At 46.4% G+C, this 14,374-nt stretch overlaps 5 protein-coding genes across 5 annotated transcripts; 1 reads left to right on the forward strand and 4 right to left on the reverse strand.

Annotated features, from left to right (window-relative positions):
* Nucleotides 1-1,060: 1,060 nt before the first annotated feature.
* Nucleotides 1,061-1,827, reverse strand: SERLADRAFT_398647 (uncharacterized protein; the record flags this gene model as incomplete). Its single annotated transcript, XM_007322082.1, has 2 exons — nucleotides 1,061-1,386; nucleotides 1,443-1,827. The coding sequence occupies one exon, from the start codon at nucleotides 1,773-1,775 to the stop codon at nucleotides 1,473-1,475; it is 303 nt and encodes a 100-aa protein (XP_007322144.1).
* Nucleotides 1,828-2,577: 750 nt separating this feature from the next.
* On the reverse strand, nucleotides 2,578-2,819 carry SERLADRAFT_398649 (uncharacterized protein; the record flags this gene model as incomplete). Its single annotated transcript, XM_007322083.1, has 1 exon — nucleotides 2,578-2,819. A coding segment is annotated over one exon (242 nt), but the record flags the coding sequence as incomplete, so codon positions are not given.
* A 729-nt stretch (nucleotides 2,820-3,548) lies between these two features.
* Nucleotides 3,549-5,666, reverse strand: SERLADRAFT_476060 (uncharacterized protein; the record flags this gene model as incomplete). The annotated part of the gene is made up of 6 exons (XM_007322084.1): nucleotides 3,549-3,682; nucleotides 3,744-4,597; nucleotides 4,659-5,252; nucleotides 5,311-5,375; nucleotides 5,426-5,571; nucleotides 5,625-5,666. 6 exons carry the CDS (start codon nucleotides 5,639-5,641, stop codon nucleotides 3,631-3,633), a joined length of 1,728 nt encoding a protein of 575 aa, XP_007322146.1.
* Nucleotides 5,667-5,791: 125 nt separating this feature from the next.
* On the forward strand, nucleotides 5,792-7,520 carry SERLADRAFT_363282 (uncharacterized protein; the record flags this gene model as incomplete). Its single annotated transcript, XM_007322085.1, has 2 exons — nucleotides 5,792-6,209; nucleotides 6,271-7,520. The coding sequence occupies 2 exons, from the start codon at nucleotides 5,850-5,852 to the stop codon at nucleotides 7,399-7,401; spliced, it is 1,491 nt and encodes a 496-aa protein (XP_007322147.1).
* On the reverse strand, nucleotides 7,487-14,291 carry SERLADRAFT_441562 (uncharacterized protein; the record flags this gene model as incomplete). Its single annotated transcript, XM_007322086.1, has 31 exons — nucleotides 7,487-8,900; nucleotides 8,954-8,998; nucleotides 9,059-9,146; nucleotides 9,196-9,307; nucleotides 9,362-9,457; nucleotides 9,508-9,595; nucleotides 9,651-9,916; nucleotides 10,014-10,098; nucleotides 10,148-10,225; nucleotides 10,280-10,518; nucleotides 10,566-10,655; nucleotides 11,139-11,428; nucleotides 11,490-11,505; nucleotides 11,565-11,738; nucleotides 11,788-11,900; nucleotides 11,960-11,994; nucleotides 12,054-12,141; nucleotides 12,204-12,375; nucleotides 12,435-12,611; nucleotides 12,676-12,727; nucleotides 12,779-12,810; nucleotides 12,860-12,869; nucleotides 12,923-12,995; nucleotides 13,053-13,113; nucleotides 13,160-13,272; nucleotides 13,328-13,337; nucleotides 13,386-13,409; nucleotides 13,466-13,533; nucleotides 13,589-13,777; nucleotides 13,830-14,054; nucleotides 14,111-14,291. 31 exons carry the CDS (start codon nucleotides 14,289-14,291, stop codon nucleotides 7,487-7,489), a joined length of 4,704 nt encoding a protein of 1,567 aa, XP_007322148.1.
* Between the last annotated feature and the right edge of the window lie 83 nt (nucleotides 14,292-14,374).

Genomic DNA, 14,374 nt, shown 5'->3' on the forward strand with positions numbered 1-14,374 from the left:
TTACTAGAGGACGATCAACTCACACCGACGAGATCAAAGTGTAGTAATGGAGCAATACGTCTCTGTATTCCAGCAAGTCGTGAGCGTGGCAGAGATGCGAGAAGCTTGTATGCAAGCTCTATAGTACGATTTATCGAGGTGTGAGCAAATCCAAGGTCGTCAAAAGCAAGGCGTGCGATATTCATTGTATAGTCAACGGAAGCGAACAGATCAGTCAATGCACTGGTGAGCCAAATGAATAACACTATAACTAACCTTCACGTTGTCTTTCGGATGTGCCTTGGAAGTGCCTGTTTCTTCCGGTATCTAGACTTATACCTTTTCCTTTCCTTGACCTTGGCGCATAGTCATACAAGCAAGGAACGCGACTAGCAAGAAAGCTTGAACTGGCTTCTAGACCTGCGCTGGTGCCAAAAGTGAAGGGTGTACTGTCCGATATGCCACTGGCACTGCTGAGCTGCCCGAAACCGTGGGCTGAGAGAACTACAATGTCTTGATCCGTGAATCCTTCGTCTGTTGGGCTAATCATGTCGAAAGTAAGTCCACAGCGTCGACTACGAGATGGGTGGTATGGTATCGATGTTTGAATAAAAGGCAAAGTAGGGAAAGTTGACCCTTATACCGTATTTCGTTGCTGTGGCAAGCAGGCTGTCCGTGATGGACAGACTCGGACAATTTAGATAGGGTCTTTTGACCAACCTCAATTGTGTTTTGGACCACAATGCCACAAGCACTACTTGTTCGAAATACTCTATTTTGGGCACTAAACTAGCCCATATAAGTGTCATCCATCCTTACATAAGTCACAATTGCAAGGAACTTGGCAAATAATATTTGACCGCAGCCTGGAATTCATCTTCCGCGGCTATTACGACGCCAATGAGCCCAATGCAAGCAGTATGCTAACCAGTCATATCAACCTCACGTTTTCTGAAGAACGCTCTGCGTTTAATAAAGGATCCTGATAGCGTGAATTCAGAATTCAGGCAAGGCAATGTCTGTATCCTTCGCTACGCTAATCCGGATAAATCGGTCGCCAGACTTGGTGGAATCATCAAAGGCACTACACGTGCTTTAGGTATTGATCTGTATATTAAACCTTCCATCGAATGAATTGACTGCACATACAGACCGAACACCATGTCAACTACCTCTAATACCACCGTAGTGAAACACAACCGAAAGATAGAAACTTGGAGAAAAGAAATACAAAATTTTATCTTTACATTACCTAGCCACCACCCTGAAACAAGTCATAGTAACAAGCAACAGTAGCGGCAGCAACGATGAAAAGACGCATCGAACACACAGAAAATATGGAGTAACACATCTCACGAGTAACACCAAGAAAGATTCGAGACTGGGTATCTTCATAAATAGTGGAGCCTGAACACGACATGATCAACAACCAAAAATGCGGCTGCGCATCAAGAAAGGCTCACCATCCACCCGCTCATCATTCACTGACTGACTTAGAACATCCTGTCCCCAGCAGGAGCTAAACTACTCTTACGCTTCGCATTTCTCCAATCACCTACATCCTGGTACTGCGGCGGGTCAATGGGACCTTGAGCCTTGTCCGTGTCTTCCAGACATTCCTGTGGGACCATTCCCTGCTCGCCCCTCCCATTGATACAAAGAGCCCAACCATCATCGTATCGCCCAGAAACCGTCACCCTTTCGCCGGTAGAGATCGACAATTCATCTGGCAAACTGGGGATGAAAGAGTACTTGACAGTCGTTTCATTGCGGCTGAGAGATGGCATACGTGCCATAGGAGGAGAAGCTGGCTGGGGTGAGCCACCTGCGGCAGCGCGTGCCATCCCAACAATGGCGGTTGCACCAGGTGTCAACATGGAAGGGATCGGCGTACCAAATGCATTCGGCATGATAGGATTATTGTACGATGCCGGAGGGGGTGGCGGGAATGTGGTATAGGAAGCTGGTGAGTGCTGCACCATCTGCGATTGCATGGGAGGTGGCGCAGCAGCAGCAGTATACACTGATGTCCCATGGATGTCAAAAGGTGACAGTGGAGCCGCGGGAGAGGCAGGAAGTGGCTTCTCATTAAAAGACAAGGAATTATCTCTGTCCCTTTCGAAGTCGGAGGGGTCAGGGAATATACCTGCACCCCAAGTGTTGCGACGGCGCTGGCGTCTGCGAAGATAGCGTTTGCGGACGATGAACACGGTGATTGCAAGCACACCAAGCACGACAAGCGCGACGATGCCGCCGATCGCACCGCCCGAGAGGCCCTTCTGGGATGCACCGCTGGTAGCAGCATCGTTAGGGCTAGCGGTAATGGTAGGACTCGTAGTAGGTACTACGATGACCATTGAGGTCTGGGCCGCTTGGCTGGTACTCGGAGGGGGAGGAGTAGAAGGAGTGACTACAGGGGTGGATGAAGAGGTGGTGGTGGGGGTGGAGGAGGTGGAAGAAGAGGTAGAGGTAGATGTCGCTGTGGTAGGTTTTGCGGTAGTGCTAGTAGCAAGAACTGACTTCTCCGATGCGACTGTTGTGGTATTGGAAGTGACCGCGGGTGACGTAGACGAGGACGGTGTTACAGGTTTTACACTTGAAGTCACCGTAGCTTTTGTCGTTGTCTGAGCTGATGTAGTTGGAAGCGGTATGAGGGGTGGAACAGGCGCTGCCGCGTCGACGTTGTTGTTGGTATTAGCTGCTGAATTCCCAAGTGGAAATAGATTGGCAGGATCACTGCCAGGGTTTTCCCAAGCCAAGGGATCACTTAGCGAAGCAGCAGGACGTCGTTTGGCGTGACGCGCCCGCTCAGCAGGCAGGCGTCGCATTTGAGAATGCATGATGAATAACTTATCAGAATAAAAAAAAACGAAAAGCTTGTATGTTTCGACCGTGGAGGTACAGCTGGCTAGCTGAATGTGATGTAAAAGAACGTGGGGTATGGGCCTTTTTAACGAGACCCTTGCAGTAATGCTCAGCACGACGAGCAACCCAGAGAGGAGAGACAAAGGTGGATGGAAAGAAGAGAAAAGAATGTGAGGGAAACCGAGCTACTACTAGACAAGGCACATGCTCACGAAGGCAACGGTCACAACAAATGATGGCTCTAATTAGGTTCTATCCCACAACCACGTCGTCCCACATAATTATCCGAATAATCAGCATCAACGCATCTCGACAGTGGGCCATCTCCCAAAATCATATTCTACGACATACATACTACAACGTATATAGCGAGGACGCTTTGTACCAACGGGTTAACCTAGAAATGAAAGAAATCAGCCCAAAATTACATGTTGTCAGTTGGCTTCTACAGAAGCTTTCCATAGTTACCACTCAAGCCGTATTAAGTAGAAACAATCATCCCTAGTGGCTGTCTAAGAACGCTTCGATGTACTTATCAACAAAGAGCATGGGCATTGACTAGTATCATTTCTTCATGATAGATTTACGTCGGCTGTGTTTCTAGCCTTCACATTGAAGCATCTGATTCGAATGATATAGCAATGATGTTCTCAGTGTAACCTGAATGATCAGGTCCCAGGGGAAATTTCAGATCACGCGAGTAACGGAGTAACCTAGGGACCATAAGTGGACCCGTCATGGCACTAGAAAATGTTCACAAATACAATACAGCATGAATACAGACTATCACTCCAACTCGCTTGCCTTATCCAGTTGTTGCCGCTTCCGGGAACTACCACTGTAGAATTATTGTCATGTCAATGTGAAGCGCAGATCATCATAGCGAGATGAGGACTCACACTTCAGTATCCAGACCTCTCTTCTTCCCTGTCTTGGCTTCATCCAAGAATTTGTCAAGACCAAAGACATCACCCGTGTCCTTTTCGAACTGCACGGGTCCTTCCCTGACCTCCTGATCTTTCGCACCCTCGAACCCAACTCTGGCCTGGCCCAGTCCAAACCGATCATTATCCATCGCCTTGCCAATCCCTTCTTCAGTGCCACCTCCAAACGACTCCTCGTTACCCTCCGTAATATTACCTCGTGCCTTATAAATTGCTGCGGCTGCACTAGAACCATGGAATAGTGGCCGATCGAACAAATTGTAGCTCTCATCGTCTGCGAACGATCCACTGAGCGATTCTTGGTTGAATAACCGTGAGTCAAGCATAGACTCCTTTGACATAGTTGGCTTGGCGAGACCGAGAGCAATCTTTTCCGAGATATCACGATTCTGTTGTCGTGCAAGCTGCTTCGCGCGTTGTTCTGCACCCATGTTTGACATACGCATCTCTCGCTCACGTTCACGTCGCTTCTCTGCACGCATGTCATCTCGGATCTTGCGAGCCTCCTCGTCATCACTGCCTCCTGCCTCCTCTTCCTCTTCACTACCGCTCTCGCTGCCGCTACCGTATCCACCTAAGGCCGATGCTACAGCCGCACGAGATTCAGCCGTAGGTTTGGGTGGAGCAATACCACTTCGCTCTTCGCGGGCACGCTGTGCGAGCATACGGAGATTCTCCTCCTTCGAAGCTTTTTCCTTTTGCGCCAGTTTCTGTTGCATAAGAGCTCGTTGCCGTACTTCTTCACGAGCATGACGATCTGCTATGAATAAAGCTTCCGAAAACTTAGCAAAGTTATCATTGATATGTACCTACAAAGAATATATGTGACACCTGATTAGCAAATGCTAACGGCAAAGATTTAATACTCACATCTTGGAGTCCTCTTCCATCGGCTGCAAGACGCTTATCCAAAGGAATAGTGAAACCCTTATTGTTCTTCCAATTCGATATACAAGGAGGTATCATCCACTCTTTCTGTTCAGCGGCGGTTGCTTTCCTTGGTGGACTACGAAGAACGGGCGGTGGAGGACTAGGTGGACCTCTAGGAATTTTTTTATGTTTGAATCGTGGTGGTTCGAGTGGATCCTCTACAACTTCTGACATCTTGATGATTCGCTGTTTGAGCCCAACTTCGCCATTTTGCTGCCCAGGTGTATATCGTATATATGACGTTTTCCCTTGACCGTCTGGTACATTTTTTGGCTGGGCTGCCTTAATTTTGCCGTTAACAAGTTTTTCAAGGGCTGCGCGAGTCTTGTCTGCGGTAGCCTGGACCTCGTCTTCGGAAGGACGCTCCATTTCACGAGCAGACTCGTCAAGATCTTTTCGGTGGGAAAGGGGTACCAAGTCCTTAAACTGCGACTGTATTATCTTCGACGAACGCTGGCCTTGGTGAGCAATGGCATCGTAGCGGACATTGCCTTCGCCATCCACTTGAAGAGCAAGTGTATTGCCTGCAGCAGTCTATAATATGCGAATAAGTGTTAGATTTGGCACACAGGTTTTCCTTAGGCACACTCGCCTTCTTCTTGCCCATTTCCAAAGGATATTGAGCAACATGACACTCAGGATAGGCGCCTCCGTCGCCTGACACAATGTAAAAGGGATGTAAGAAGAATTATGCATCCTCAGCTCACCAAAATCCTCAGGACCCTTTGGCCTCCATCCCACACGCTGTCCGTAAGGAGGTATTGAGATTCTAGTAACTAGTGACTGAGAAGGAGTTTGTTGAATCTCTTCCTCGTCGTCGGATACAGGGCCAAAAGTCGGTTGTGGTAGTACACTGAAAAGCAACGGTCAGTTCTTTGATAGCGGCTTCATAAACATAAGACATACGCAGCAAGTGCAGCCATGTTAGATAAAAGCTCGAAGTTGACCGGAACGAATTACTCATTGAGCAATGGGTTACACCGCTTTGTTTTCGCTTATTTGTAATGTGGCGCAAGTCGTCTGACCCTAACCCTACTGCGCAGGTCAAGTACGGACTCATTCCGAGAATTTTTGGACGTTTGTAATTTTACAGTTACACTCGGACGCTTGCAAACGCATTGCCAGTTTGGCATGAGCACTCAAAATGCTGGCGGAGCACATCCCGAGCCTCTCCCTCCACCAAAGTCTGGAGCAAGGGCGGCTTTAGAGTACACTGGAATACCTCCATCATGGCTAGACAAGCGGCCCAAACTTCCTTCTCGGAACTGGCTCATATTCCTCACAGTGACCACTTCTATCGCGAGCTACTACCTTTATGACAGGCGAGAATGTAGAAGAATACGAAAAGATTATGTCGATCGTGTAAAGGGTCTTGCCGAAGAACCCTTGGGCAGCATGGACTTACCTCGCAAGGTCACCGTCTACGGATGCAAATGGCCTGGAGATGAGGAGTCCGACAGAAGTATGAAATACTTCCGAAAGTACGTCAAGGTCTGCATTCTCCTCTGCCCTATCTTTGCAGTACCGTATTGTGTTCATCACAGCTTTACAGCCCATCCTAGTTGCCGCAGCTGTGGACTACGAAATGATCAATGGCAAACGACACGGAGACTTGACCAACAAGATCGCTGAGGAGATTAAGTCCAGACGAAGGATTGAAGTTGGCTTAGATCAACCAGTTCAGAGCATGATGGCCCTTCCAAGTCTTGCCACGCCAGAAGTCCAGCGTCAACGTGAACTAGATGGTGGTCTTATCATAGTAGGAAGACATACCTATAAAGAGTTCATGGTAGGATTAAAACGAGGCTGGACAGAGGGTCTGGAGAAAGTGGATAAAGAGGAATTCATGGCTCAAGAACTTGCATCTGATGGACAATTTGACGAACCTTTGGATCCTGGAGCGAGCGTGCAAGAGCTGGATGGGGAACCAATACCAACACCTTCTCGTCTTCCACCTTCTCGAAGTGCGGGCCTGTATTCTCCTATTCAGCTGTCGTCTCCAGTAGCCAAACCATCTGTTACTCAAGATACCGCAATCCCACTTTCCAAGAATTCTCCACCTACATTTATCCCAGCACTTCCGCCTTTCCTCTTCGTCTCTTTCACCAATTATATTGGGTTCAAACAGATTCCCCTTATGCTTTGGGGATTGTTCAATGAGCGTCATAAGGTCCGTTCGGGCTCGGAAGCAGCTTTCCGACTCATTATGAAGGAAACCCGCCCTTTTGCCCCCCCTCAGCCTCTACCCGTGTCGGATATAGAGACGTTGGAAACTATTAGTCAGTTCTCATTAACAGGCGGTGACTTAGACTTCGATTTAGAGGCCGAGACTTACTATAAGAAGTCGCTATCGTCAACTCCAGAAGAGATTGAAAAGGCGAGGAAGGCATACTACGAGTCTCTTCCTGCTAAATTAGAGATCACCCGCGCACTTGCAAGGGGGACCAGAGAGCCGACAAAGGACGAAATCAATCATCCGCCGCCGACCGAAGTGGAATTAAGAGCGGAGAGGTTAAAGAAAGAACTGAGGTGGCGGGGCGACCTCGAAGGCTGGGAGATTGTCAAGGCTGAACAGCCTGTTGCTTGGGACGAAAGATTCTGGAATGCATTACGAGTTTTTCGAGACCCACCTTCAGACACTAATGAGGGAACAACCACAGATAAAGACTTTTCGCATAGCTAGGACTTAATGTAAACCAACTTTACTATTTTCATCCTATTTCCGGTAATACAGGGTAGCATCCGTACACGATGGACAATGCGAGGAATCAGTTTTCAATAATATCTACAGCTCCACTCATTAACCATCGTTCAAATTCTGCCAGAGGGTCATCCAAGTTATCGGTGTCACCATAGATAGATTCGGGTTTTCCATCCTGGTTGACCCGGGAAGTGTACTTGAGCAGCTCTGTATCTACTTGATTATCACGATCGCACCCAGTGGTCTTCCCATCCTGTTCTGGATATTGCGTTGCCAAGGTTGTGTTGGTCTCCATGAAAGGTTTTGACACGGGCTCGGAAGACCCTACTGTGACACCAGATAAACGTCGTATCTTGATATTTCCATCGATGGATCCTCCAGACGCGCCAGCTACAAGTCTTGTCCTATCCTTGACGAATGCTTGCTTGACTAGCGTAGGTGTATAACAACTTGGAGGTGTGTGCAGGCTTTTATCGTCTTTGGTAGTAGACAAGGTCGCTGTCAAACTCGAAGTAGCTGGTAAAATGTCAAAGCAGCTTTCGTCCCAATAAAAATTGTCGTCTGTATGTCCGCGTGCAGTACTTTTCAGAGTGTTTCCTCGAGGGGTGTCTTCATCCTGGTCAGAGAAATTTGATAAAAACAGCTGTTCTTGCCTTTGGACCTTCCCAGGCGATACCGAAGAAGTTGATTTCTGTGTGTGTTCATGTATGAATTTACGGATCGCGTCAACTCTGCCAGAGTTCACCTTGTCATCGAGCAAGCCTGAGGGCGAGCCGAAACGATATTCTCCATCTACATCAAATTTCGGCTTCTTGATCGGAGGAGATTTATTTTGTGTTTCATAATGGTCATTTCTCGGCGATACGGATTTTTCTCTCTTGTGACCGGCCTTCCAAAATATAGTTCGTTGACCTTGAGAATTGAGTGGCTCGATTACCTCCTCCTCCAAAGGCAAATTACGGATAAGAGAATCTATTTCCGAGTCTGAATAACCGGTTTCCGAAGACAATGGCGTCTTGCTTTGGCGAGTAGTGTCGATAGCATCATGAAGGAGGTTAGATATGTCCGGTAGTTCCTCCTCATCGTCCAGATCGCCATGAAGCAGATGTCTTGCTGCAGGTGATTTAGTACGTCGAAGCGTGGTAAACTCTAGGTCGAAGTTTGGGGTTACTCGCGATTTACGCTGTGTGAAGTCTCCGGAAACCTCATTAGCAAGCTTGAGGCGTTGGCCTTCTGATAGCTTCAGATTGCGTTCAGTATGGGCCCCTTTGTGCAGAGTTTCCAATTGACGTAGTGCAGAATCAGACTGGTGGGACGTCTTGTTCCGCTTGACTTTTGATATGTCATCCAGCTTAATGACATGGTTTGCCTTTCTTTTAAACGAAGGTCCAAGATCTTGGTCACTTTCCTTGGAGTGCTCGGCGTCTCGCTGAAGTCGCTTTTTTGGCATTTGAGAAGGCTCGCGTAATCCTTCTCGGCAGCTACAAAGGTTTGAAGTGGTAGTATGGCAGAGAAAAGGAAGATGGAGACGGACCAAAGGTGGCGGCACGTCAATTTGTCCCTGCAGGTATGGTTGCATCTAGATAATAAACACGACAGTCTATCTTCTAGTGGAGGAATGAAATCCTATGAAACGTACTCATATTTACCATCATGCCGCTTTCTAGGCTCGGGTGCCATATCTCCTTTAGGTTTCATGACTACCTTTTGTTTCTGTGTAGACTTAGCTGCGCAACTGTAAGCGAAAACATTCAAGTAGAATTCTCAGGGGCAGACCTATAGGTTTCGTCAGATCCTTCACCAATACAGTTTCCTCGTTCACGTCCTCATCGTCAAAGACCATGTTCCAGAAGTTGGGATCGTCTTCCAGTCCTGCGAGATCCATGTCCTGATATTATATGTCAGCGGCTTTCATTATTTTTCAACACAAGAAGTTGCGTACCAAAGAGCTGAGAGGCCGAGTGTCAAGTGTCGGATATTGATGTGCTCGAAGCTTGGGTTTATAGGTTTGGACTATGGTAAGCCCAGCAATCTTGTCCTGGTTCAGAACTTAGACTGTTTCAGAGATAGCAAGGAATGCCTATATACCGACGAGACGTAAACAGATATGGCTTGGCTGGGTTTAGTCAACTGTGCGCTGATCAGGAATGTCTTGGGCTCCTTCAGGGCTTTTGTCCTTGAATGAAAAAAATCAATATACAAGGCCTCTCATATGATAGGGCGATCCCTACATGATGCGACGAAAATCAATAAAGGTAAGGTCGGATGTTACTGTCAGAACAGTTGTCATATTGATTATTTGACCCTTTTGCTTCTTAACTTTGGTAGGGGGTGCATCTTCTGATATCAGCCCACATTGAATTGATAGTTCAATTTCAACGGGCTCCTTTCCGTTACTTGGGGTAATATCGGTTTCGGTGACTCTAATATCATATTTTGGGAGCTGACGAGCTGAAGCAAGAATTTCAAAACCAAAAGGAGCTCGACGGTTGAGGAGCTACCAATACTTTCAGTCGAAAGACGAGTAACCAAAGAGTGAGCCCTCACTGTATCTATTCTCATTGGATCCTGCCTAAGAAGATCTTTGAACGTACTAATTCCATGTTGAGTAAGGACCTATGAGGGATGAATATCAAGTTAGTGTTTAATGTCGACGAAGTAGGGTCATCAACCTTGAGACTATGAACGACAATTAGCCCCAATCGAGTGAGATGCACAGTCCACCTACGATTTTTCGCCTATGTGTTCTATCTGACGAAGCACCACTGGTCGATCCTCCCAAGCTTTTGCATGTAGGCATCGGACCCTATGTCACAATTGTTAAGAGTACGAGTACAGACATCACAAGTGGTCGACGAACAGCTCCAAACCGTGCTTTGCTTGAGCTCCATTCTTCTTCACTATCGCAACTTCTACGATGGCTATCCAGATGTTTAGAGATACCGTCAGTAGCCATGTATGGTCCATGTTTTCGATGAAAGGTGTTATACCTGTAGCTATACGGGAGATATGACGGAACACAGCAAATGCCTCGTAATGAGGTTGACTATCTCCGCCCCTGAAGTCAGAACCACTTAACGGTATTCCTCCAAGGACAGCCTAGAAGATGTGAGAAAAAACAACATTATGATGCGTTAGAAGCTGACTTGAATCAAAAGAAATATTTTGTCGCTTGTTTTCTGGACTTTCTTAATCGGAAACCGTATATCGTCGTGTAATCGCAACTTGTCGTAAATCTAGGCCTGGAGTTAACATTTGGACGCTCAGATTGTTGAGAGTGAACCTGTTTTTCTCCGCTTCGTATTTTCAAGTCAGCCAGCCTGCTGGGCATTAATAAATGAGCCAATTCAGCGCATGAAAAGGAGAGAAACACGACTCCTCTGAAGCAGAGAGCATTTCCAACTAAAGGGCATTAACTACTGAAGTCTAATGTTGAGACATCACGAGAACCTACAATATCGCGCACGGTCGCTTCCAACGGCAGACTCATGATCGAATTCATCTGTAAAGAGGTTGTTTCAGGAACGGTGGCGGCGGAATAAATAAATGTTGATACAGTCTGTTGTCGTATATAAAACTGAACTACTTATCAATATTATCACTAAGTCGAGTTTTCGACAAAAACTTGCCTTGCTCATGATATCACCGTATTCAGTAGAACTGAGTTTACCTCCTTCGTTTTGGGTATAGTTAACCAGTTGAGTTTCTTGTAGCCTTACCACACTTTCCATGATAATCTCGTCAATTTTCTCTTGCCAACTTTGTCCCTCGCCTTTTCCTATTGCATAAAATCCCGGGTTTTTTTGAATCCTGCGGTAAAAGAAAGAATGTTGTAACCATTCTTTCGCCGTGCTAACATTGGCGATCGTGCCAAGGCCAATCTCAGAATTCAGGTGTTCCGTAAGGTTAAGATGGAGACTGCTTTCAAGGTTAGTTGTGCCTTGAACAAGCGCTCGATACTTGTGTTCGAGCTCCGCCTCGCATAAGATAACGGCGACACCTTCGGTATCTTGAGAGAAATATGAGTACATTGCGGTAGTATGCTGACTACATGTGTTTTTATTACTTACCAAACTGAGGCCTGCCCTTAAAATGAACGCCGGCGTGTTATCTCGATAATGTATTAAACTTTCAAATGTACTCACTGCCCGACCCATCATCTGCATGACATCTAAATCGGAGTACTCTTTGACCTCGCCATTCTGGTAAACTTTGACGCCTTTGATAATAACCACGTACGCCGCTGAAAATCTATTACTGTTATCGATCTTCTGGGTGTATACGGGACTCTTACGTAAATTTACTCCAACAGCTAGGGTCTGAACTTGCGTCAAAAATGGGTAAAAGCAAGAGTAAGAAGGCGCTGACAGAAGTAGCCACAACCACCCGTAAAGTCTTCTTCATGAACATATCTTCTATGAGTCTTCGGTCTTCGAAATTCAAACCAGCGTGATGCACACCAATACCTGCGGCAGCAAGAACTATACATGCCAAAATATAACCAGTGCACCCCAAAAAAGAAAAATCATTCAAAACGCACGTCGAATATCTTTGTCGTGGAAATCCTGGTCAATGCTAAGGATGCATACATAGTTAGGAACTCGGAAGGGCTACCCGGTACAAGCACCACTGACTGGGTAGGTGTAGACCAAGGTAGAGGTTGTTTGCATTTAACAGCATCTTCATAAGCTTTGGCAAGGTGCTTCGCGGTAACCATTGTTCCTTTACAAACGATGTACAGTCAATCATGGCTTCAATACTAGGCACTATTCAATCGGTGTCACCTTTCCTCGTCGGGACAAATATTAAGGCAGGCTTGTTTGAGGAGTGCTTCTGCAAAATGGAGAACAAGCGACTGTCAAGAACGTGGGCAAACACGAAATCATTTTGATTTTTGGGCTTCAGTACGCCATATACAAAACGACTGAGCTTGCAAGGTCGAAATTCTTCGCCGAACTGCATAAATGTGATAATAGTGAGCTGGTTTGTAGGTTACACTTGCCACACTCGTTCACCTGATATATCTTTGCAGGTTGACAATCAGACTTTAGACTTCCAATCCAACTTGCGACGTCCTCGATGTTTGGCACGGTTGCCGATACTAGTACAAATCTGACTCCTGAGCCACGTGCCTTCATCCTGGAAACAACTACTTCGAGAGTACTGCCACGAGACTCATTTAAGATATGAACCTAGCAAACAGGAAGTCAATCATCAATTCAAGCGCATACACACCAGTAGTATGGGGAAAATCACCTCATCAACTAAAAAAAGCTGTATTTGTGAAAGAATCCGACTCTGTTCGTCCCTGATACATATATCAGAGTGAAGTGTCCCTGGTATACGAGGGTTAACATACCAGTTTCTCGTAAGACTATCCCATTTTTCACCCTTCCCAAGCTGTAAGCTACTACAGGCTGATGAAGGACTTCCGACATACCGTAGTCACGCTGTAAGGGTGCTCAATGAGGTTGTTATACTGATGCATTAGCATTTGGCTTACATGATTTGAGCATTCTTGGCATCACCCCATGCTGACTTCCCAAAATGGACAGTGTCTCCCGTTAGTTCAGAACCTACATTAAGAACAATGGCTAAGTGCGTGCGTCGGCGACACCATTGCAATGACTGACATTTGATACCTAGACCTCCAAATTTGTTGACCCATTCTTGATATTTCTCCGTGCACAGAGCCTAGATTTTTGAGATGACCAGACTACGCCGCACAATATTTGCTTACCTTTGTAGGAGCTACATAAACACATCTTGCAGTCTTTGCTGTAGGGAAAGATGCCGAGACCATGCGTATAATGGCGAGCTCAAACAAGACCGTCTTCCCACTCCCTGTAGGCGCTAAAATATATGCTGTAGATATAATAGTGGCTACAGTCGATATAAAAAGGTATACCACTTATAATCTAAAACAACCGTTAATCGAAAAAGGTAAGCAACATCATCAACCATACCACGTTCTCATCCGAGTGAAGAATCTTGAAAGAACGTTCAGCAACTGTTGATAGGGGAGAAGAGTAGAATTCAAACTTACTGTATCCAGACATGTGGATTGTACGGCATTGAAGACACCAAATTTGAAAATACTGCGATACATGTCGGCTACAGTCACAAAGTCTTCGTATAAATACAATATAAGAGCATACCAGATACTCACGAAGTTCGGAAACCGGTTTTAGACGTAATAAATTTTCATTACGCGGGCTGAACCTTCTCAGTTGCATTGTCTCGGGAACATTGTGGGTAATGTCAGAGGTAACGGGCAGAATATGACGAGCTGTTGCTGCATTTCGATGAGATGAACCAGTGTCAAACGCAGACCTTGGGCCTCGAGGTTGGAATGAAGCTAAGAGACTTTGTCAGTCAGATAAAAAGGAAAGATGGGGAGATATCTTGACGCGTAGCTTCCAGCATCTGCAATGGAGCGTAGCTGGTAGGTGGATGAGAGTATCTATCGAACGCCATCCGTGTATGATAGCGGCTAGTATCAATGCCGTAGTGACAGCTAGGCTGCGGTTGTAGCATCGGTGGAGATTCACTATACGCATCCTGCTGGCTAAAAGGGTGTAAGATATGATGACGAGTCAGACTACGGCGCTCAGGGGGTGATGGGGACGAGTACTCTGCATTAGAGCCTAGTTAGATACTTTATGAGGTAAAATGGAAAGCATATAGCCACCCATATCGTCCATGTAGTCGTCTATGCAATCCGACTGGGAGGTGCGGTGATATGACCCTAGGCCAGGTTCAGTGCGAGGACGATAGTAAGGAATATCTTCGTCAGATGAGTCTATTCTTTCCCCATAGTCTTCCTCTTTGTGACGAGAGTATTGTGCATTATTCCATGCTGGCCGCTCCATGGTGGGTAGAAGAATGTATGCAACAACGAATCGCCAACTGATAACCCACTTATTGACGGAATCTAATTTCAATCCCCGCGACT

This window comes from Serpula lacrymans, assembly GCF_000218685.1.
Source record: "Serpula lacrymans var. lacrymans S7.9 unplaced genomic scaffold SERLAscaffold_12, whole genome shotgun sequence".
NCBI lineage: Eukaryota > Fungi > Basidiomycota > Agaricomycetes > Boletales > Serpulaceae > Serpula > Serpula lacrymans.